The sequence below is a fragment of the Heterocephalus glaber genome, unplaced genomic scaffold (assembly GCF_053883595.1).
Source record: "Heterocephalus glaber isolate CG9 unplaced genomic scaffold, H.glaber_assembly_v1.0 deba00001461, whole genome shotgun sequence".
NCBI lineage: Eukaryota > Metazoa > Chordata > Mammalia > Rodentia > Bathyergidae > Heterocephalus > Heterocephalus glaber.
The window spans coordinates 25,723,518-25,748,202 of NW_028258308.1; the positions used below are offsets into that span (position 1 = coordinate 25,723,518).

At 35.3% G+C, this 24,685-nt stretch overlaps 1 protein-coding gene across 3 annotated transcripts in view; it reads left to right on the forward strand.

Moving 5' to 3' along the window:
* The first annotated feature begins 9,590 nt into the window (after positions 1 to 9,590).
* Msr1 (macrophage scavenger receptor 1) overlaps positions 9,591 to 24,685 on the forward strand; it is a 75,377-nt gene continuing 60,282 nt past the window's right edge. The window contains exons 1-2 of one of the 3 annotated variants that reach the window (XM_087217198.1): positions 9,697 to 9,801; positions 19,635 to 19,642. In XM_087217198.1, the coding sequence (XP_087073324.1) occupies positions 9,712 to 9,801; positions 19,635 to 19,642 (98 nt within the window). In that variant the 5' untranslated portion in view covers positions 9,697 to 9,711. Of the gene's footprint in view, positions 9,802 to 19,634; positions 19,643 to 24,685 lie in introns of all 3 variants that reach the window. The other 2 variants (XM_087217197.1, XM_004867636.4) reach the window with 2 other exon arrangements.

The window sequence follows — 24,685 nt, forward strand, 5'->3', positions numbered from 1 at the left end:
ATTGAGGCAATACTCTTAAGTGAAATAAATAGGACACACATGTGTAAATACCAAATAGTTTCTGTAGAGAGAGAAACTGAAAGTGTAAATAAGGACTAAAAGGTATAATAGATAATGTGAAATAGGAAGAAAAGGGGCAAAGGGGAGGGGGAAGTGGGAGGGGTAGGGGGAAGGAAAGAGGGGAATAGAATTAATATGAGAAAATGAAAAAAATGGAAACAAAGTCTTTGTAAATAGGGAGGGCTGGAGGGGTTGAAGGGAGGGTAGGGGAAGGGGGAAAAATAATAACCAAGAGATTATGTAAAGGTGCATATCTCCTATGATGAATGTCATTATGTTGTACACCTAAAATGTACCAATAAAAGGATATACAAAAAAAAATCTACACCTAGATATATAGTAATCCGGATCCCAGAAACCCAATCAAAACACAAAATACTCCAAGCAATTAGAGAAAAGTAACAAATCATATACAAAGGAAAGCCCATCAGAATCACAACAGACTTTTCAACACAAACCCTCAAGTCAAGGAGAGCCTGGGGTGAGGTATTTCACGCCCTAAAAGAAAACAACCTCCAACCTAGACTGATGTATCCTGAAAAACTATCTTTCAAAATTGATGGGGAAATAAGATACTTCCATGACAAAGAACACCTGAGAAACTTCGTGAATACCAAACCAGCATTCCAAAGGATTCTAAATAATATCCTAGAAAAAGACAATGAAAGTCACAACTCTATAAGGCCCAACAGAACAAACCTATCAAGCAAGGCAAGAAATTAAGGGGAGAGGGGGAAAAATAAAAAATAAAAGAGCCAACAGTAGGAAAATAACATGACAAGAATAAGTCAGTACATATCAGTTATTGTTTTTTAATTATAGCGATGATGTCCACTTTATTCCTGTGTATAATTTGGGCTTCTGATTCTGTTAAAACTTAAATTTACAGTGTCAAGAGGCTAGAATCCAGGTTTAATTTCCTATTTATCTCAGTATTTTAACACTTTATGTGAAACACAACATTTGGAATCCAAAAGTGACTATCATCTCCAGGATAGAAAGCATGAGTTATTCCCATGTCTTGTACACACACCCATATGCACATGACCATATGCGCAGCCCACCTTATAGTCTTGGTGTTGTAGATAGGATCTCCCTCCAGCGTAAAATAATGTTAAATATATAATCTTCTGTTCACCAATAAGAGGAAGTGAACGTTTTATCTCTGAAGTTTTATGATCAGTTTATTAAGAATAATGGTGAAAGTTATCAGAAGAATATTCTCCAGAAAGTTATTTTTCCTTTGAAAAAAAAAAAAAGGAAAATTAAATTCCTCTCAGCACAGCCACAAATGCTCTGGCTATGGAGCTCTCTAGAGATGGTGCATCAGTCCACTGACTCACTAACTGAGCCTGCAGGGTTGTAGTTTGGGTCGTCCTCAACATCCTCCAGCTCCAATTCATCCAGTTCCTGGAACAAAGACTCATCTACTTCCACATTGTTTCCAGCATCCTCCAAGAACTGGATACCAGATGTGTCAAGATTATGATTGGTTTCAAACAGCTGTTTGCCAATTAATTTATTTTTTCCTGCTTGCTCTTCTTGTTTCATCTGTTTCTTTCCAAGAGTTCTGCATCAATCTTAGCTTTCCAACATAAGAAATTCTCAATTGTAACAGGGGTTCCATGGAATAATTGCTTCTCTGCTTCTTTTTCTTTTAGTTTCTTTTCTTCCTCTCTTCTTGTTTTTATCTGATCTACTATTTCATTTAATTTTTCTCGCACTGCTGTCACTAGAGTAAAGATCATGACCACACCAAGATTTTCCTCAGCATATAATGCCAATAATTTTTAAATGTCTATGACATCATTATCTTCCAGGTTTTCCTGGGAAAATATTTCATAAAGAGGTGCTTCATCTGGGTATTTTTCACTATGTAAACTTAAGGGTAGTCTGGACAGTTTCATCATTTTCTCCAGCCTTGGATGTTACCGTGTTGGTGAAGCTGGCTGGATTTTCTGAAAATACTGAAACACATTGGCCACAATTCCAGAGTTTCTTAGGAAATGAAAAGAACAGTGTTCAAGCCTATTGTATTTTCAATGTACATTCTGTCATTGCAGACTTGGCTGCTGCCCATGGATCATACTGATGCCTGGGCAGTGTGCCACAGCCAAATACCCACATCAGTTATAACCATCAATGTTAATGGCCTCAATTCACTTATCAAAAGAAATAGACTGACAGAATGGAATAGGAACCAAAATCCAACAACATGCTATATACAAGAAACACACCTAGTTCAAAAACAAATTCATTGACTGAAAGTAAAAGGATGGAAAACAGTTCTCCATGAGACAGGAGCCCAGAAAAATGCTGGGGTAGCTATTTTATTTGCAGACAAAATAAATTTCAAACCAAAACTAATTAAGAAAGACAAAGAAGGTCACTACATATTTGTGAAGGGAATAATCCAAGAGCAAGAGATGACAATCATAAATATATATATATATATATATATATATATATATATATATATATACACTAATGCCCCCAACTATTCAAAACAAACATTAAGGGACATGAAAAACCAAATAAGCACTAGTACAATTACAGTGGGCGACCTCAACACCCCACTGTCACAAATAGATCATCTATCACAAATACACAGATCATCTAGACAAAAAATCAATAAGGAAATACTAGAACTGAACCAAGCTTTTAAACAAATGGACTTAATAGATGTCTACAGGGTATTCCACAAAACAATATCAGAATATACATTTTCACCTGCACATGGGTCTTTCTCCAAAATAGACTACATGCTAGCTCATAGAACATGTTTAAGTAAATGCAAAGCAATTGAAGTTATCCCCTGTATATTATCTGACCATAGTGCAATTAATCTGGAGATCAATAGCATAAGAAACTGCAAGAACTTCACAAAAACATGGAACTTGAGTAACACTCTCCAAAACAACCAATGGGTGGCAGAGGAAATTAATGAAGAAACTAGACAGTCTCTACAATTAAATGATAATGCAAATACAACATACAGGAATCTATGGGACACAATAAAAGCAGTTCTGTGAGGGAAATTCATAGCAGTGAATGTCCACATTAGGAAAACAAAGTGAGCTCAAATAATCAACCTAATGCTGAACCTTAAGCTCCTAGAAAAAGAAGAGCAAGACAAACCCAAAGCTCATACAAGGAGGAAATTATAAAGAGCAGAAATCAATGCAATGGAGGCTAAGAGAATGATACAAAAAAAAATCAATGAATTTAAGAGTTGGCTTCTTGAAAGAATAAGTAAAATCGATAAACCCTTAGCCAACCTTGTGAAAAAAGGAAAGAAAAGGCTCAAATCCATGCAATTAGGAACAAAAAGGGTGAAGTCATAACAGATCCAGCAGAAATCTAGAGGGTCATCATACCTATTTCATAAACCTGTACTCTAGTAAAATGGAAACACAGAAGAAATGGACAGATTTTTAGATATATATGAAATACCAAAGTTGAGTGAAGAAGATATAAAAATTCTAAACACCCCAATAACAATCAGTGAAATTGAAAACATAATTAAAAATTTACCAACAAAGAAAAGCCCAAGTCCTGATGGCTTCACTGCTGAATTCTACACGAATGAAATGAAATGAAAAGGGAAAAAATACTTCTAAATTCATTCCTGGAAACAAATGTTACTTTGATTTCAAAAGCAGAAAAAGGCCCCACCAAAAAAGAGAACTACAGGCCAAGCTCTCTAATGAACATAGATGCAAAAATGCTCAATGAGATACTACCAAACAGAATACAGAGGGTCATGAAGAAGATCATACAACTTGATCAAGTAGGATTTATCCCAGGGATGCAAGGATGGTTCAACATATGTAGATCAATAAATGTAATGCACTATATAAACACAGCCAAGGATGAAAACCATATGATCATCTCAATAGATCCAGAAAAAGCATTTCACAAAATTCAACACCCATTCATTATAAAAACCCTACATAAAATTGGAATAGAATGTCTTTATCTTAACCTGATTACGGCTATCTATGAAAAACCAACAGCCAACATCATACTAAATGGTCAAGAGCTGAAAACTTTCATGCTAAAATCAGGAACAAGACAAGGATATCCACTATCACCACTCCTTTTCAATATAGTTCTGGAAACATTAGCCACAGCAATTAGAGAAGAGAAAGAAGTACAAGGAATAAAGATAGGAAAGGAAGAAGTTAAACTGCATTTATGCTGATGATATGATACTCTACATAGAAGACCCAAAAAACTCCACCAAAAGATTTCTAGACTTAATTGACAGATTCAGCAGAGTCTCTGGACATAAGATAAACACTCAAAAATCAAAGGCTCATTGAGAGAGAAATTAGGGAAACAATTCCTTTCACAATAGCATCCAAAAAAAGGAAATATCTAGAAATCAATCTAATGAGGGAAGCAAAAGACCTGTAAATTGAAAGCTATAGCACTTTAAACAAAGAGATTGAAGATGACATAAGAAAATGGTAAGACATCCCTTATTCCTGGGTAGAAGAACCAGTACAGTGAAAATGACCATACTTCCAAAGCTACTATATAGATTTAATGCAATCCCGATTGAAATCGCAACAGTATCTTTCACATAACTGGAGAAAACAATCCAAAAATTCATTTGGAACCAGAAGAGACCTAGAAGAGCAAAAGCAATTCTAGACACCAGAGAAATGACACAGGGTATCACAATCCCCAACCTGAAACTATACTACAAAGCCACTGTGATAAAACAGCATGATGCTGCAAAGAAACAGACCTTAGGATCAATGGAATAGAAGATGCAGAAACAACTCAAGACATACTCAACCACCTCATCTTTGATGAAGTTGCCAACCATCCTGACTGGAGGAAAGATACCCTCTTTAATAAATGGTGCTGAAAAATTGGGTTTCAACCTACCAAAGATTAAAACTAGACCCATATCTATCACCATGGACTAAAGTAAAATTGAACTGTATTAAAGATCTAAATATTAAAACAGAAACACTAAACTTGCTGTAAGATAACTTAGGTAGAACTCTTGAAGACATTGGCATAGGAAAAGACTTTATGAACAAATTCTCAGTAGCATGGCAGCTAGCACAAAGAATCAACAACTGGGACGTCATCTTATTAAAAAGCTTCTGCACTGCAAGAGAAACCACCAACAGACCTAAGAGACAACCTACAATATGGGAAAAAAAATTTTACCAGCTGTTCCTCAGACAAAGGTCTACTATGTAGAATATACAAAGAGCTCAAAAAAATCAAACCCCCCAAATATAAAGACCTAATCCAAAAATGGGCATCTGAAATGAGCAGGCAGTTCTCAGACAAAAAAGTAGAAATAGCAAATAAACATTGGAAAAGATGTTTAACATCATGGTCATTCAAGAGGTGCAGATGAAAACAACACTGAGATTCCACCTCACCCCAGAAAGAATGGCTGCTATCAAGAAATCAACCAACAGCAAATGCTGGCAGAGCTGTGGGGAGAAAGGAACCCTTCTGCACTGTTGGTGGGAGTGCAGACTGGTGTAACCACTGTGGCAATCAATATGGAGATACCCCACACAACTAGGATTAGAAATTCCATTTGAACCAGCTATTCCTCTGCTGGGTATCTCCCCAAAAGAATTAAAAGCATCACACCACAGCGATATATGTGCACTCATTTTTATAGCGGCAGTTTGTAATAGCTAAAACTTGCAAGCAGCCCAATTGCCCATCATCTGGAGTCTGAATAAAGAAGATGTAGGTTTTTTTTGTTTTGTTTTGTTTTGTTTTTATAAAATGGAGTATTACTCAGCCATAAAGAAAGAGAAACTAGAAACATTTATAGCTAAATGGATGTACATTGAGGCCATACCCTTAAGTGAAATAAATAGGGCACACATGTGTAAATAGCAAACAATTCCTCTTGTGTGAAAAATTAAAAGTGCAAATAAGGATCAAAATGTATAATTGATAATTGGAATTGGAAGAAAAGGTCTAAAGGAGTAGAGGAAGTGGGAGGGGGTAGGAAAGGAAAGAAAGGAAGAGAAAAAAGCATGAGAAAAGGAAAAAATGGAAACAAAGTCTTTGTAAATAGGGAAGAGTGGCGGTGGTGAGGGGAGGGCAGGGGAATGGGGAGAAAATAAGAACCAAGATACATTATGTAAAATTACAAGATCCCAATGACAAATGTAAATGTATTATATACCTAACATGTACCAATAAACTTAATAAAAAACTGACAATATGACATAGTATAGTGTTTCTTAAAGAAACAAATATATTGGTCTCCTCACCCCATTGAGTGCTACTATACTATTTTATTTCTTTTGTGTTAAAATACAGAAGCATAAATTCAGACCTAAAATCCATAACCCTACAGTTTTTAACCAACTTTTGAAATGTAATACATATTAAACTTAAATTTAAAATTCTATTAAGAATACCTAAAATTTTAGTTATCAATATCAATTTACAATTGTATAGATGAGCCAAAATATAATTACAGGTTTACTAGAAGGAAAACACTCTTTAGGCTGATATTATATTTAGTCTGTTTCTATATTTTGACTTCAAAAATACAGGAAACTTCTGTTCATATGTGGTTATATATCATATTACTGATAATATGGTTTTTTTCTACTTATGATAATCTGACAAAAACTCTGCTGGCATGCAGTTTTTCAATATCCATCTTCTATAAAAACATTATATTCAGGTGAAGATAAGTGTCCATTACAGCATTATTAAAACCTGTATTTAAATCAGTATCTTAATTATACCTGTGAAATCCAGAACATAAAAAATATTATCTTTGGAAATTTATCACAAATGTCATATCTTATCTGTTAGGACTAATGACTGGATACAATTTTAGATTTTGTGTTCACCATGCTTCTATTACAATAATCCCTAGGTTATTTAACTCAGTTCTTCTGATCCATTTTTCTATTTCATGTGACCCTTATTTGAAAAAGACAAAATATTTTTTCTCAGTTTTGGGTATTGAACTTGTAGCTTCACACTGGGCTGTATCCCCAGGCCTTTGTAAAAAATTTTGAGACACAGTTTTGCTAAATTGCTAAGTATCCCAGGCTGGTCTCCAACTTGTGATCTTCCTGAGTCAGCCTCTCTGCATGCTGGGATTGTAGGTGTGTGTCAACACTGGGCAGAATCTTATACAGCCTTCAGCCTGCACACTTATCTCCAAAAGCAACAAAAATGAAGTGATTAAGATTTTATCACAGTAACTGAAAGCAAGGTGCCCATCGACATGCTCTAGAATGTTTGTACTTTGCTTTACATATAACATTTCTGAAGAATTTGTAGACCCCTGATAATACCCATGACCCCATATTAAGAAAAATACATATTCTTAAAAATACATACAGGTTTTGAAATCAGTATGTGTTTGACTTTCCCTTCTGATGAGTCATAATTTTATGATCTTGTTTACTGAAGCATATTTGTAATCCTTAATTTTTTAATCAGGAAAATGATCTGGCAAAGTTGTGAAATTAAATTAAATAATAAAGTACACAACTCTTAGACATTCCCTTTTTTCTTTCATGTAACCCTAGTCTTAAGCTAAACACTTTCTACTTGATTTTCTGGCAAGTTGTTTTACCACAAGCTAAGATAAAACAATGACTGTTACGTAGTATAAAACATTATATAAGACACATATAAACATAACTATGTTTAGATATACACATCTATATATGGAATCTTTATGTATGCTATTATATATTTACACATAAAGAGGGTGAGAGGGTTTTTTTAATTGAACAATTATGTTGACCTAAGAATGTAGAAGCAGTCAAGTAAGGAAATGGTTTGCAGTGTGGAAGTACAGCTATATACCAGTATTATCGAGACAAGCTAGAAATAGAGCTCACTCTCGCTGAAAATATTTCCCATTTTTGGAAAGTTGGTATCTTGGTGTTTTGTCTTGTAAATTTCAGAGTCAACTTTTCTAAACCTGTAGTGTTGACTATAGGGATATCCAGATTAACAGTATAAGAAGAGGCTCTTCAACTCCAGATTTGGTAGACCCCATGTTCTAAATTAGGATGTATGTACAAATAATTATAAATAAAATTGAATGAGTTTTGATGTTAGTTACCAGTTCCTCTTCATCAAGAATATTGAGATAAATTTAAACCACTTTGTCTAAGGAATAGCTTAATAGCCTTCAGGCTAGTCTAGACTGTATCAATTTTTGATCATACTTTTTTTGTGTGTGTGGTAATGAGGGCTGAACCCAGGGATTCATATTAACTATATCACAGGTTTTTAAAATTTTTATTTTGAAATGAGGTCTCACTAACTTGGTCTCAAATTTGTGATCCTCCTGCTTCAGCCTCCTGAGTTGTTGGGATTATAGACATACTTCACTGTGCTGGGCATGATCCTATTTCTTATTGAAACTGTACAGCTTATTTAATGCCTCTGTTACTCTTAGCCATTTATTTATTCCTTATTTATTTACTTTTAGTTTCTTTAATGGTGTTAGGAATCCAGGGCCCCAAGCATCCTAAGCAAGTGCTCTACCACTGAGTCCTACTCCCTGCCCTACTGTTAGCCTTTCAGTGGTTACTATAAGAATGGCTGGACTGGAAAAAAAAATAATAATAAAAAAATAAATAAATAAATAAATAAAATAAATAAAAACAAAGCAAAATAAAAGAATGGCTGGACTGGCCAGGCATGGTGGTGCACACCTGTAATTGCAGCACTCGGGAGGCTGAGGTAGGAGGATCACCTCGGCCAGCCTGGGGTACATAGTGTGTTCAAGACCAGCCTGAACTACACAGTGAGACACTGTCTCAAAAAAAAAAAAAAAAAAAAAAAAAAAAAAAAGCATCAAAGAATCAGATGCTGTCCATTCTTTCTGCTAGGCATATTGTCTTTTGGGAGGTCGTGTGCGCTTTTCAGTTTTGACCATCCTTTGATAAAAAGTATGATTCCTCCTGTTTAGAGCACCTAGAAGTGCCTATAAAATATAAATTAAATACCTTCTCTCAGAAGTATTAGTTGTAAAAACCCATTAATGTAATGTTGAATGTGTTTTATGTATGCCATACTTGAAGTTGTTGAACTGGGTCAGTAAATGAGGCAAAATATGTATAACTCTGATGGAGTAGTACAAAGTAAGAAAGTAAGGGTTTTTTCTTTCCTCTGATCCCACATTTGAAACCTCCATGCTTCTGGGGAAAATAAATAACTTGTTAGGTAGTCAAAGCTAGATAATGTTTAGATCAGTATAAAGAGAGTTAAAGTGAGCATTATTTGAATATTACTTTTATTTATTAGGCATCAAATCCTTTCTTCATGTGTTCTGTGTTTCAGAACTTGGATACAGGGTACAAGACAAAGGATGAAGGAAAACAAATCTAACATGAGGAAATAATGGGAATTATCAAATGTTATAAGGCATACACAACATGCTAAAAGGGAAAGATCATTCTGCTATAATTATGTGCCCTGTTCCAATGTCCTTGTTTCTTTTCCTTTCTACTTCTCATTTTATTTTTTAATGTCCTACATGGGAAGAGGAATAAGTTGTCTGACTCATTTAGATTTTGCAAACTTGTGGGTTGAGGAAAGTGCTATTGAAACACAGTTCTTAGAAAAATTTTCAACACAAATGTGTTATTTCCTTTCTTCAAGAACCAGATGCTGAGATACAACGATATAAAGATTTTAGGTTTCAATTGTAAAGAGAAGGAAGTGGATAAATCAGTGCTGCCTTCTTTGCAATCCAAGGTAAAAGAGATTTACTTTTAATGTATGTTTTTAAAATTATTTCTATTGATTGTATGTGTCTACTTCATGTGCGTATGTGTGTGTGTGTGTGTGTGTGTGTGTGTGACAGAGATTTTAGTATAGATAATCAGTAATTTCTAATGGAATATTTTCTTCTATCACTAATTTTATTTGCTTGTTTTAAATGATTATGTAAGAATTTTTAAGATTTTCTGAGTGGAAAAAATGGATAAATGTGCCTAAGTATTCATGAAATATACTAAATAGTTTGTAGTTTGAATAAGAAATATTTGTCATATTATTACGCCTGTTTGTTAAAAATATTGGCTTGACTCCAAGCATAATTTTACAAATTTTAGTTATTCTGTTTTCTTTACTTTTCACATATATTTTTTACTTTAAGTTAATGCTTTCTATAATCTTTATTTGCCCACATAGCAAACAATTGCTGGATATCTACTATATACACTTCACTGAAGTAGATGCAGGGAAGGGATGCAAAGAATGAAAGTCTCTATCTTCAGGACTTTATGGTCTAAGGCATAGACTCCCAGAGGTATAATGTAAATTGAGCACATAAAAGTGCTATAGATAACTACTGTGGAAATATGGGAGAGGCTGAAGTTACTTCAACTGGAGAAAGGATTATCACAGAGAAAAATCTTCATGGAGATACTAAAATTTAGGTTCATCTTGAAAACTGGGGAAGACTTACACAGAACGACCCAAGTGGTTGGTGTTTGTCATTGACCATTTGAAAATAGTGGTAAAAACAAAGGCACAGAACTGAGATTATGAATGTTTTCTGTGGTGGTTCAGAGCCAATATTCTTTTTTTTGTTGTGTTTTTGGTGGTACCGGGGATCAAACTCAGGACTTTGTGCTTGTGAGGCAGGCACGGAGCCACTGAGCTAAATCCCTGGCCTACCAATATTCCAAGAGTACACTGCCTGCTTACTTTCAGATCCCAGAAACCCCATTCCCAGGTGGGTGACATTGAGTAGTTACTTAAGCATTTTAGTTCTTGGTTTTGTAAGCTATAAAATGAAGAAAATCTGGCCATATAGCTCATGGAGCTACAGCAAGGATAAAATTTTAAAAGCCCATATCCAAACAAATGAAATTTTAAAATGATGATTATTCAATAACTGATAGTTTTCTGAGTATCAGACAATTTACAAAAAACATTTTTAACCCTCATAGTCATTATTTATATATTATCGTTTTGCTGCTAGGGATTGACATGCTTACTACGCTCACAGACTACCACTGAGCTGAGGTGTACCCTCAGGCATAAAGAAATTGTTTTAATTGATCTTGTAATCATATTCTACACATATAAAGAAACTAAAATTAAAAGAAGTTAAAACATTTGCCTAAGATCTCACAGCTCGATAATAACACAGCCAATATTCAAAACTAGATTTTTAGATTAAAACACCGATGCTCTTTCTGCCTTCACTTTCAAAGATGAGCACAACTGGTATCAGGTAAAATGTGGATATTTTTTACTGCAATCTGTCTTGCAGACATATTCCTTAGCCATAGGGCTGTTGTTTGTACACATATGCGATCTGATTTTTATTTTATATACTATTTAACTATCCTTACATGAATCACAAGGTTTTATTCTTAAATAATAAAGAATGTTACAAGGTAACTGTTTACCCTAAATATTAAGATGAAAACTTTGACAATTCTAAATAGAAAACATTTTTAGAAGAAAGAATGTACAGAAACTATAGACAGGTGATAAATATATACAACATATGAATAACTTAATTTTACATATATATGTGTAAAAGGAAGCTCCTTTGGGGATGCATAAGAAATAATTATAAATAGACAATAATCAAAGAAATACAATAAATAATAAATAATTACATGTAAATGTTTCTTCCACATTGATAATAAAAAATGAAACTATCTGGGCACTGATGCCTGAGGTGGTGCCTGAGGTTCCAGCTACTCTTGAGCCTGAGTTTGGGGCCAGAATGGGAAACACAATGAGACCCTCATCTCAAAAACGGAATGGGGAGCAGTGAGGAGGGGAAGGGAAGGGAAGGGAAGCCACCTTCAGTATCTTTTAACTCCTTAGATCAAGCTTTAAATGATGCTTGGGCTGGGGAGTGTAGCTCAGTGGTACAGTGCTTGTGCCACATCTGCAAAGCCCTGGGTTCAGTCCCTAACACCACACATGCACACACATATATGATTCTAAAAATAAATACTATTACACAGGGGTGTTAAATATAAAACCTTTATACTCATATATGACTGAAATATTTGTAAATATGTACCATCACTTTAAATAGAAGACAGGCAATAGATACCAAGAAACCCAAAATAGTTTTCCTTTGGCTGGATAGTTGAACATATGGTGAACTGTCCTAAAGAAACTTTTCAAAAAAATAAGGCTAAATTATGAATATCATTTATGACATTAGAATTTCAGTATAGTAAAATAGCTATATAAATAAGATACATATTGAATGAATTATTATATAGCTCATTATTTTAAAGTTTTAAAAATCACTTGCAACGTAAAACAACATATAATTCTTTGGGAAATGCACGGCAAGTATGTATGTTCCTTATGACATCAGCTGTGTAATATACATCTCTCTGTACAGATTCAAGTTTCATGTGAAAAAATGAAGATATTTTTCCTATATTAGGATGATGAGATGATAGAAACTTTATTTTGCCTATTTAGTATTGTTACAATGTTTTTATCATAAAATAGGAAAAAAATAAAGGATTCCAAACTTGCTAGCGCTGAAATTCTTTCGTGATTTTCCTGTTGTCACTTCCATAAACTTTTAGCCTACTCTATCCAAGCTGACATTGCAGAAATACGTTTCACTTCTCATGAGAACATGCTTTTAATAGATTATACAAGCCCACAAGATTTCACAATCCTTTATCAGTGCATTGACGTTTGATTGGACAAGTAAACTTTTGTGAACTTAGTTTTTCTCTAACTATGGGAATGTTATTTAAAGACACATTTGAATGGTCTGAATTGTTTACTGGCTTCTAATAGGCCTTGTATGTGTTTATACTGCAACATTATTTAAATATTATGACTAATAACTAAAGTAGAGCTGAAATAATCTGATATTCTAATAATAAATTCCCCTAAAACAAGATGGGGATATTGGGGGTGAAATATTTTTGTTTCAGTTTGCTACTTACATGCAATTCAGATAAAAAATATTTTATTTCCCAACCTGTAAAAGAAGAATTTCCATATAAGTAAAATTTGAACTTAGCTTGAGGCATAAACTGACATATTAAATCTAGTTATCTTGCTAAATATTTTGGCTCTTATCTATCTCTGTAACTTTAAAAATGATGTATTATGTATGCAGTGATCACTTTCTAAGAGTCAGGAACTCTCTGGCTCTGAATTAAAGAGATGAAAACTCATGGCATAGATAAAACTTGGATGTGAGAAGATAGGTACAATAAGACAAATAGGGAAAAAGTATTTTGCTTTAGATTGTGCTACCTGTTGAGGGGAAAATCCAGCCAGAAAAGAAATGATGTACTTTATTTATGTACTTCATATATGTACTTTCTTGAGACATGGTCTGACTATCTAGTATAGGCTGGCCTTGAACTCCCTAGACAGCACAGGCTTGGCTTGAACTTGCAATTCTCCTACTTCAGCCTTCCAGAATATGTATCATCACATATATTCTGGTTGTTTTCAACTGTGATTCCTGGCTCATACCTCCTTCCTCATGGCAAACCACAGAAATTCTGACCTACCTTTGGCAGTGAACCATAAGACCCCACTCAGACCAGAGGAGTCCTGAACTATACCTTGGAAGAAGGAATGCTGCACAGAGGCCAGAAAGAATCTGATCAGACAGGCTTTGCTGGGTTTCCCCACTCAGTCTCTAAGCAGTCATGCCTATGCAGAGAAGCTTTCAGAGAAAATCAGAAGGATGGATTTCTGAGAGCTTCCAGATAGCTGAATGTGAGGAGGTTCCTGAGGGTGGTGCTCCTGAAGAGGGAAGGATGGAGGTTCCATGGCCCTTCTCTCATACCTCACTCCATGCTTCACTTCATCTGGTCACTTATGTGTGTCTTTTATATCCTTTTTATCTTTTATATCCTTTACAATAAACTGGCAAATATAAGTAGATTAGTCAACCTGATAAGGAGGTTCAGGAGGTACAGGAACCCCATGTCAGAAGTTCAGATGAGAATACCTAGGGCTTGTAACTCACATCTAAAGTCAAGATGTGGTGGCAGTTTTGGGGACTCAACACAAGAGGATCTGATGCTCTCTTCAGGTAGATAAGATTGGTATTGAGTTAGTGACACTCAGCTAGTTCCCAGCACTGCAGAATTGCTCCTTTGCTGGTGAGGAGAAATTCCCACCCCCGCACTGAGGTCTTAGAAGTGATCTGTGTTGTAGCAGGAGCCTTATCTCAGTTAGAGTTGGCTCTTCCTCCTGTATCTTCAGGAAGCAAAAGGAGTAGATTCCAATTCTAAATACTGTATCATACTCAAAGAAAGGTCTCCTTTCTTGAAGGTGAGATTTTAGTCAGGAGCTGAGTGTGAAGGAAATCTGTTAAGGGGTGTTGTGTAGAGGGGGAAGAGATGTGATGTGGAAGAGGGCTGTTCTGGAAGCTGTGTGAGAAGTGAAGCAGAGTGTGAGAAATAGGAGATGAGTTCAAGAGCTCTTAGAAGATGATGGGGCTGGAACAGGATGTTCTTGGGGGAAGGATGAGGAGCAGTCAGCTTCTGAATTGTGTTTGAAAATGAAACCATCAAGATCTGATGAGAGATTGGATATGGAGGGTGAAAGAAGCTGAAAGACAAAGAAGACCCTTAAATTTGGGCCACAAGAGAAATCTGAGAAGGCCTGTTAAGCTGTTTCAGATATGAGTCTGGAGTGAAGAATAGAGGTCCATACAAGAGATAAAATTGTGAGACCCATCAGCCCTATGGATTGTGTTTAAAGCAGCAAAGCTGGTGAGATCTCCCATGGAGTCTATAGAGAGAGAAAAGAGGTCAAGAACTGGACCCTGGCTCACTCTGGAAGTAGGATGGTGGAAAGATTAGGAGAAACACTCAGGAAAAAAAATGGAACTCTGCTTGCTGTCTGTCTCAGAGCAATTATCAGTACAGTATCTCTCAACAGGATCCATAGCTTGAACAGATTTCATGCATACATACATACAAGGCCATTCATTTGTTAGAAATGTACTATTTATTGATCTCCTAAGGGTTTACTTCTGCTTCTACCATACAAGTAAATCAGCTCAACTCCATGTGGCATGTTACAGAAGCACTTCAGGCTTTCAAATTCTTTTTCTTCTCCATGACCACGACCATTTCTTGTTCTTCTCCCATAGTTATCTAACAGTTCTCGCATGTCTTTAGTGTCAGATAATCTCCCTCTACTCATACACTATGTTTGTTCTCAAGCTTATGTGTCTCATGATTTTTTTCCTGAAAAAGTATTTTTTAATGTTTGATTTTTTTCTCATATTCTCTGTTTCAGTGATATGTTTTGGTATTTGTTTATGATTAAAATTTTTTTTTCTGTTTTGTAATGCTCTTATCCAATTGCTGCCACTCAAGGTGCCTGGCTGCAGTAAAGAAAAATGAGCTAAAAGCCAAAAATCAAGACAGCTGGGTAAGGAATGAATCCAAGGAAGTTAGGAGTTGCCATGTAATCAGATGTGTGTCCTGTAGGTGAAAGTGGTCTCAAACAAAGCTGTGGCTTCTGATCTGAGTGCCTGCTTTGTTAGCTCCCACCGCTATCTTCCAGTATCCATGACTGTCATGCATTCCCCATTACACAATAAGTGGATGATGATAATAATTGGCTGTAATAATAAATGGATGATATGGCAACATTAAAACTCCTGGGAAAATGCTTGGTTTGAAAAATGCATCTCTTTCTCTAGTTCTATCATTCTTTTCACTTAAATTATTTTATTGGTACATTTTCATTTAAAAAAACATCTGATTGTGAAACGTGAGAGCTAAGCTGGTTGTATTGGATCACTCGGCATACAGAAAGTAGTTCAAGCCATTGAACTACTAGATCAGATCCCAGAAAGAGTATGAAGAAAGTGAAAAAAGTAACAAGAAAATGTTGGCAAAACTATGACAGTACTCTCAATGATTAAGCTAATTGTTTTCCTGGAAAAAATATATGCCAATATACTATGCAAGTTGTAATGAACCAATCCCTGTTCTATGTTCCACCACAAAACAAGCAGAAATCCTGTACTCCAAACAAGCCCTGGGGCATTAGTTTTCATTCATCTTTCCACTCAGCAGATTTTGGTGTTTGTCTCCCTCCCAGTCCCTTGCACCTATCAGAATTGTTATATAGACCAAATATGGTCAGTTAGGTCAGAACACAGACATTGCCTAGAGAGTTTTCTTTCTGAAATATTTAATAAGTCTGCTCAAAGAAATCACAGTTTAAAATAGAATAATATGCAAAATACTTATGATCGCCATCATAAGCTAAAATAAAGATAGATCAAACCTTGAAGGCTTAAAGAAAAACAAAATTGAATGTGTTCTGAGGCAAAAAAGCAAAATGTTTAATAGATAATATCTTTTGTGATACTAGTAATAATAATCCAATTCATTCTATCTAACAGTTCTTTCAGAACAATTTTTCCTTAATTCTATAGTGATTTCAATATTTTATTTTGGAGAGCCAGATTGATTTCTACAATCAGAAAAATTAAAGAGAAAATCAGTGTTAAGATGCTTCTAGTTAGAAGCCTCTACAGCCCCTGGCTGGGCCCTGTGTCCCCATTTCTTGCTTCTTCAGTGCTGATCCACTTGAAATACCCATGTTGTTCATGGCTTTATGCTTTGTAACATGTTCTCTATTCTCCAATAATCTCACCCTAAACTTCTGCTCATTTCCAAAACACTGATAAAATATTACATTTTCTATGCTTTTACCAAAAGTTAATCTCCCTTTTGTATGATGCTTGTGCCTGCTGTATACATATCACAATGTCAGGTGGTTATTTACAAAAATTTCTGTTTTTCCTATTAGTGCCTAAGATCTTTGGGAGGCTGAGAATATTATGTGCACATTGATTTCAACTTCCTGTTCACTTGCACAGTGCTCGTTATAATGACTTGATAAATGACTCAGCAAGTGTGTGGATAAAAATAACATTTATGCTACTTCATTAAGGCCCAGATTAGATCACTGTATTATAACCCTGCAAAACACTTCTTCAAAACCTAAGTTTTGTTACATAAGAAGTATACATATAGATTTAATAAAGGTCAGCTCTCTCTGGATGAATTAATAGATAGAGATATAGATAGATATAAATAAAATTGCAGGGAGTTGTTTGAGAAATATAACCCCCTCAAATCTGATTAATCTCTGCTTTTGCTGAAATTCATGAAGATTTTTTTCATGAAAATGAACCTTTATTAAAGGCCTATCAGCAGTCAGAACACTAAAGGTAAGTGTTGCTGACAGAATGATGCAGTTCCTGTCTCCCCAACCACATTCAGGAGGCTGGGAGGACCATGGTTCTCAAAGAGGCTGGTGAGCTTGGAAATACAAGGAGAGTAGTTTTGAGGGGAAATTTTTGCAGAAGCAGCAGTAATACAATGATTTCAAAGGTATCATTTACATTTAAAGAGTGATAATGATGAATTACATTTAGAAGGTGATAATGAAGATTGATAAACATTTTGAGTAACTAAGACAGCACCCCCCCCCAAAAAAAGTATCCTAACCAAAAGAGTAGTAATGTTTCCTTGAGAACTGTGATGGGCTATGATCAAAGCCAGAGGCCAACTGGGACTTTACAAAATTCATACAAATACAAATGAAGAACAGGCTAGAGGCAGCTTCTCAATAACATAATTTAGGTCCAAGGAAGCTATGAAAAGAATAAGAATGTAAAATAGAAAAAAGCCCCCAAATCTGAGTCTTAGGGAAACCCACTTGCCAAAATTTTCTTTATCAGTTGGAGCACACCTCTTCAGTTCCTTGCCCCTCCCCCCCTTTTTTCAAACATCCATCTTATTTCATGGACAAAAACAAAGGTTATAAATGTGACTAATGTTTTACAGAAAGCAAACCAAGTCATTCATTTAACAAATATTTATGATGCTCTGGTAATATAATTTTGAACCAAAACAAACATGATTCCTGGCCTTCCATAGTTGAGTCTAGAAATATTTGTTTCAGATTGAAAAGATTCCACCTTTTTTGTATAAACATTCCTAGGTGGGAGGTAAAGTACAGTCTCAGGTATTTTTTTGCTTTTAAGTGCAAATAAAATATCTCAAATATGAGGAGCAAAGCCATGAGAAGGAACCAGCAGGCAGACTGAAAGGAAAATATTTCTAGTCACATGCCAGATTGAACACAATCTTTGTGACTCCATTCTCTATCAACTAAATTCATAGTTAAAAAAGCTTTATCACATAGCCTCAGCTACTTTGAATTATAGTGAATTTAGCTAAATGAATTTAGCTAAACTATATTGTTACCTCAAAAAGGTTTTGTTTGTTTGCTCATTTATTTTGCATGGTAAACTGTTATGCAAATCTCATAATAGAGTAAATTAAAGAGTAATAAGTGGAAGTAGAGTTTGCATCTGAATGGCCCAATTTGGTTTCTTATAATTTTTTCAGATAACTAATTATTTTTATTTTTTGAATTGAAGTCTCACTATGTTGCTAAGATTGATGTTGAATTTGCGAAGACAAGTGATCCTCTTCTCAGCCTCACAAATGTCTAAGCCCGCAGGCAAGAGTTATCATTAGAATTTAGGTCCTAATCCTACACTACTCCATCCACTTCACCTAAGAAGTCAATAATTTAAAGAACAGTCAGTGGGCAGATCAAAACAAGGTTGGTAGAAATCAATTTTCAGATGATTGTATTTTCAAAGATTGTCATAGCGAGCAGCCAAATAACCATCTCCTTAGTAATACTTTAAAAAATATGTTGATAAAATGAGTCACATCCTTAAATGTCAGTCCCTCTCCCCAAAGCAGGATGAATCTTTTCATGTAAAGAATTGTCCTTCATGTTCTGCTTGGATTTACATTTGGTGTCCTGGATTTGCCTATATGCTCTATTTTTAAAACTGTGCAGTGCTAAATCCACCACTCAACATTTGAGGAAATAAATAATCAGGTGTTGACTTTATGCTAAATTATCAATGAAATAAAATGAATAGTGCTCAACAACAAAAAATTATATACTTTCATAGGAAATGTTCCTAAAATATAATCTTTAAACCAACAATAGAACATCTCTTGAGAACTTGCTAGATCTGTGAATTATTTTTTCTTTTTGTTTTATTTGCAATCAGCTTTAATGTATTTATTTTCCAAGTAGAATTTTAGGAGCTGGAGATCTCAGAGCATGTACAGAGCATATTCAAGATCTGCATAATATCCAAACACTAGAAACAAAAACAAAAAAAAGAAAAAGAGAAAAGAGAAATTTGTTTTCTTAATTGAATTTAATTATTTTCAATTTTTAAGTTAAATTTATATGTGTATGTATTTATTTATGCAGTGTTGAGGATTTAATTTAGGGATTCTTGTATGCTAGGCAAGCAATCCACTGAGCTACATTCCCAACTGTGATTAAATTTATTTTAATTGGTACATAAAAAATAAAAAGTGTACACATTAATGGGATATAATGTGATATTTCAATACATGTATACATTATATGACATTAAAACCAAGTTGAAAAAAAGAATTGAGATATGTTATGAACATGTATCAACTCCACACAAGGAATGTAGACAATATACATATACGAAAAAAGAACAAAAAAGGAATGAGACTAAGAGGTGGGTGAAGGGGGGGATAGAAGAGAAGGGGATGAAAAAAGGAATTAAGAGCAGCCCACTCAGTCACTCTGGAGACCCGGCTCATGCGGATGCCAGAAGCTCACGCCCTGCCACACCACGCAGCGCGGGCGCCGCACTCCGCTGCACGTGGCATCTGAATCCACACCGCAGAGGCAACAGGGGGAATATAAAGGCCATGGTTATGAGCCCCCAGAAGACAGAGCAGAAGTGAACAACAGAGAGGGCCTTTCTGACGCTCCTCAATGAAAATTGAAGACCATTGGGAAAGTGAAGAAAAACTCTTCAATAAAAGCACACTGGACCATCGTGGTTGATAACTTGGTGGGATCAGCACCTCCCATTGAAACCCGGACTCCCATGTGAGGAGGACAGCTGGAACCTGTAGTAGAACCTTGCAGAGTTTAATCCTGCAGGAGGTCAGGGACCTCAACTTGGACCTTGCAGCCAGAAATCAGCCTGAATCTCAGTAGAACACAGCTGGCTGGCTTGCTAAGACTAATCAAATTAGACCCCACACACACATTGCTGCACACTTTGCCTACCAGGACAGCAGAGACATCCTGAGGGAGACTTTTCTTTGTTTTATATATATATATATATATATATATATATATATATATATATACACATATACATATATACACACACACACACGTACATACATACTTTTCTTTTTCTCTCTCCCTATCCCTTCTGGCTCTATATTTCTCTCCCTCTTTCTTCCTGTTCCTGTCTCATTCTAAATTTTTTCTCTCTGTCCTCTCAACTGTCACTTTTATAAGAAAGTAAATACAATTTCTAGCTACTCTGCTGTTGTCAGTTTGTTCTGTACTTGTCTCTGTTCTTTTGCTCTGTCTTCTCCTCCTGTCTTCAACAGATCCCCATAATTTGTGTGATCTTCCTGTTACCTCTAGCCTCACCTTTCACCTTTCCCTCTCCCTCTATCTCTCTACCTCTCCCTCCCCAACCTCTGCTAAATCCTTATCCCAAACGGTAAATTTGCCATATTGAAGGGTCTACTTACTACAAACATATTTGAACTGGCCCTAGATTTTGATCTAGCTCACCTGATTAAAGGTGATAGATTAACTGCTACTACAAATTGTCATTTTCTAAGCTACATTTGATGCTAATTGTGTCAATTGGGCTAAGGTGTTGTGATTGGTCTAATCAGTTGTCCTCCCTGGTATACTGAAAATGAGATTGCCTAAAAGTCACTAGAGACTCAAAGCCTAAAAAGTCCAGCTATACTTGGAAGATATCTCTGAGAATCAATCGCTCCTTAGGGGCTCTAAACAACAGCAATAAAGATACTCAAAATAAGAAATATTGGAGTAACAGTGCAGGAATTAAAGCAAAAAACAGCATCAACAACAGAATTAAAAATGAGAAGACACCTTGGCAGGACACAAACACAGACCTCCAGCTCACCAAAGTCAAATTCTGGGGGAAACAAGGTGGAAAAATATGATAAAAAACCACCTGGACACCCTGAACGGATAGCACAGGAAGTAACAAAACAGAAGAATGAGGCTCTAGAAAAATTCAAAAGAGAAATAATTTCCCAGATAACTACAGAGATGGTGAGCAGAGTGAAAGACATGATTAGAGGCTCTAGAATAGAAACAGATAAATAAAAATATATGAGCTCAGAAACATGCAAGAAGCCATGAATGCCCAGCATAAGAAAGAAATGGAAACCATAATTGTCCAAAATAGGAAAGAAATGGAATCCATGAAACAGATTCAAACAGATATCCAGGAGATTAAAAACTCCATTGAAAGTATACACAGCAGATTGAGCGAGGGTGAAGATAGAATATCAGATATAGAAGACAGGATTGCGGTTAGTGACCATGAAAACAGAGATTTCTTAAAAATACTAAGGAACCACAAGAAATCAATCCAACAGTTGCCAGATGATGCAAAGAAGAATAACATAACACTGACAGGAGTCCACAAAAAAAGGAGAAAGTACAAATGATATTTAAAAAACTGTTCAAAGAAATAATAGTAGCAAACTTCCCAGAAAGAGGTAGAGAATTGGATACACAGATAAGTGAGGCATATAGAACTCCAGCTAGCCATGATCAAAAAAAGCTCAAGATCCCAGAAACCCAACAGAAGAACAAAATCCTACAAGCAGTTAGAGAAAAGAAACAAATCACATACAAAGGAAAGCACATCAGAGTCACAGCAGACTTCTCAACACAAACCCTCAAGTTAAGGAGAGCCTGGAGTGAGGTATTTCATGCCCTTAAAGAAAATAAAATCCAATCTAGACTGGTGCATCCTGCAAAATTATCTTTCAAAATCAATGGGGAAATTAGATACTTGGACGACAAAGAACATATGAGAAATTTCATGAACATCAAACCAGCACTCCAAACAATTCTAAACAATATCCTAGAAAAAGACAGTGAAGGTCACAACTCCATGAGGCCCAACAGAGGGAAGCCACCAGGCAAGGCAAGAAACTAAAGGGAAAGGGGGAAAAATAAAAATAAAAGAGCCAACAGCAGTAAGACATCATGACAAGGATGAGTCAATATTTATAAATTATAACCATCAATGTTAATGGCCTCAATTCACAAATAAAAAGAAATAGACTGGCAGAATAGATCAAGAAACAAAATTCAACAATATGCTGTATACAAGAACCACACCTAACTCAGAAAAGAAATTCATAGACAGAAAGTAAAAGGATGGAAAACAGTTCTCCATGCAACAGTAATCCAGAAAAAAGCAGGAGTAGCAATCTTATTTGCATACAAAGTAGATTTCAAACCAAAACTAATTAAGAGAGACAAAGATGGTCACTACATCCTTGTGAAGGGAACAATCCAAGAGGAAGAGATGACAATCATAAATATATATGCACCAAATATGAATGCCCCCAACTATAGCAAACAACTATTAATGGACATGAAAAACCAAATAAGCACTAGTACAATTGTAGGAGGGGACCTCAATACCCCACTATCACAAATAGACAGGTCATCTAGACAAAAAATTAACAAGGGAATTCTAGAACTGAACCAAACTATTGAACAAATGGATTTAATAGATGTTTACATAGTGTTCCACCCCACAAAATCAGAATACAGATTGTTTTCAGCTGTACATGTGTCATTCTCCAAAATAGACCACATGCTAGTTCATAAGACATGTTTATGTAAATGTAAAAGAATTGAAGTTACCCCCTGTATATTATCAGACCAAAGTGCAATAAAATTGTATATCAATAACATAAGAAACTGCAAAACCTCCACAAATGCATGGAAATTGAATAACACCCTCCTGAACAACCAATGGGTCACAGAGGAAATTAAAGAAGAAATTAGACAGTTTCTACAAGTAAATGATAATGCCAGTACAACATACAGGAATCTATGGGACACAATGAAAACAGTTCTACCCAGGAAATTCATAGCAATGAATGCCCATATTAGGAAAACAGAGAGAACACAAATAAATAATCTAATGCAGAACCTCAAGCTCCTAGAAAAAGAAGAGCATAACAAACCCAAAGCTCATACAAAGAGGAAATTATAAAGATCAGAGCAGAAGTCAATGCAATGGAGACTAAGAGAAAAAATACAAAAAAAATCAATGAATCAAAGAGTTGGTTTTTTGAAAGAATACATAAAATCCATAAACCCTTAGCCAACCTTATTTACAAAAAGGAAAGAAAAGGCCCAAATCCATACAATTAGGAATAAAAAGTAGAAGTCATAACAGATCCAGCAGAAATCCAGAAGACCATCAATACCTACTTCTAGAGCCTGTACTCTAAAAAAATGGAAACACAGAAGAAATGGACAGATTCCTAATTACATATGAATTGACAACGTTAAATGAAGAAGATATAAAAATTCTAAACACTCCAATTACAATCAGTGAAATTGAAAATATAATTTAAAAATTTACCAGAAAAGAAAAGCTCAGGTCCTGGTGGCTTCACTGCTGAATTCTACAAGACAGTTAAAGAACTATTGCCATTAATCTTTAAATTCTTCAGTGAAATTGAAAGGAAAGCAGTACTTCCAAATCCATTCCTGGAAGCAAGTGTTACTTTGATTCCAAAGCCAGGGAAATACCCAATCAATAAGGGAAACTACAGGCCAAGCTCCCTAATGAACATAGATGCAAAAATCGTCAACAATATACTGGCAAGCAGAATACAGAGGCTCATCAAGAATATCATACACCCTGACCAAGTTGGATTTATCCCAGGGATTCAAGGATGGTTCAACATACATAAATCAATAAATGTAACACACTATATTAACAGAGCCAAGAATAAAAACCATATGATGGTGTCAATAGATGCAGAAAAAGCATTTGACAAAATCCAACACCCATTCATGAAAAAAACCCTACAGAAAATTGGAATAGAATGTCTTTATCTCAAACTGATTAAGGCTATGTATGAAAAACCAACAGCTAACATCATAGTGAATGGTCAAAAACTAAAAGCCTTCATGCCAAAATCAGGAACAAGATAAGGATGTCCACTATCACCACTCCTATTCAATATAGTTCTGGAAACATTAGGCACAGCAATTAGATAAAAGAAATATATAAAAGGAGTAAAGATAGGAAAGGAAGAAGTTAAACTGTCATTATTTGCTGACGATATGATACTCTACATAGAAGACCCAGAAAACTCTGCCAAAAGACTTCTAGACTTAAATGACAGGTTCAGTAAAGTAGCTGGATACAAGGTCAACACTCAAAAAACAATAGTCTTCTTGACCACAAATAACAGACTCACTGAGAGAGAAATTAGTGTAACAATTCCTTTTACAATAGCATCCAAAATAAATGAAATATCTAGGAATCATTCTAACAAAGGAAGCAAAAGACCTCTACACTGAAAACAACAGCACTCTGAAAAAAGAGATCAAAGACTATATAAGAAATTGGAAAGACATCCCTTGCTCCTGGGTAGGAAGAATCAACATAGTGAAAATGTCCATACTTCTAAAACTGCTGTATATATTTTATGCAATGCCAATA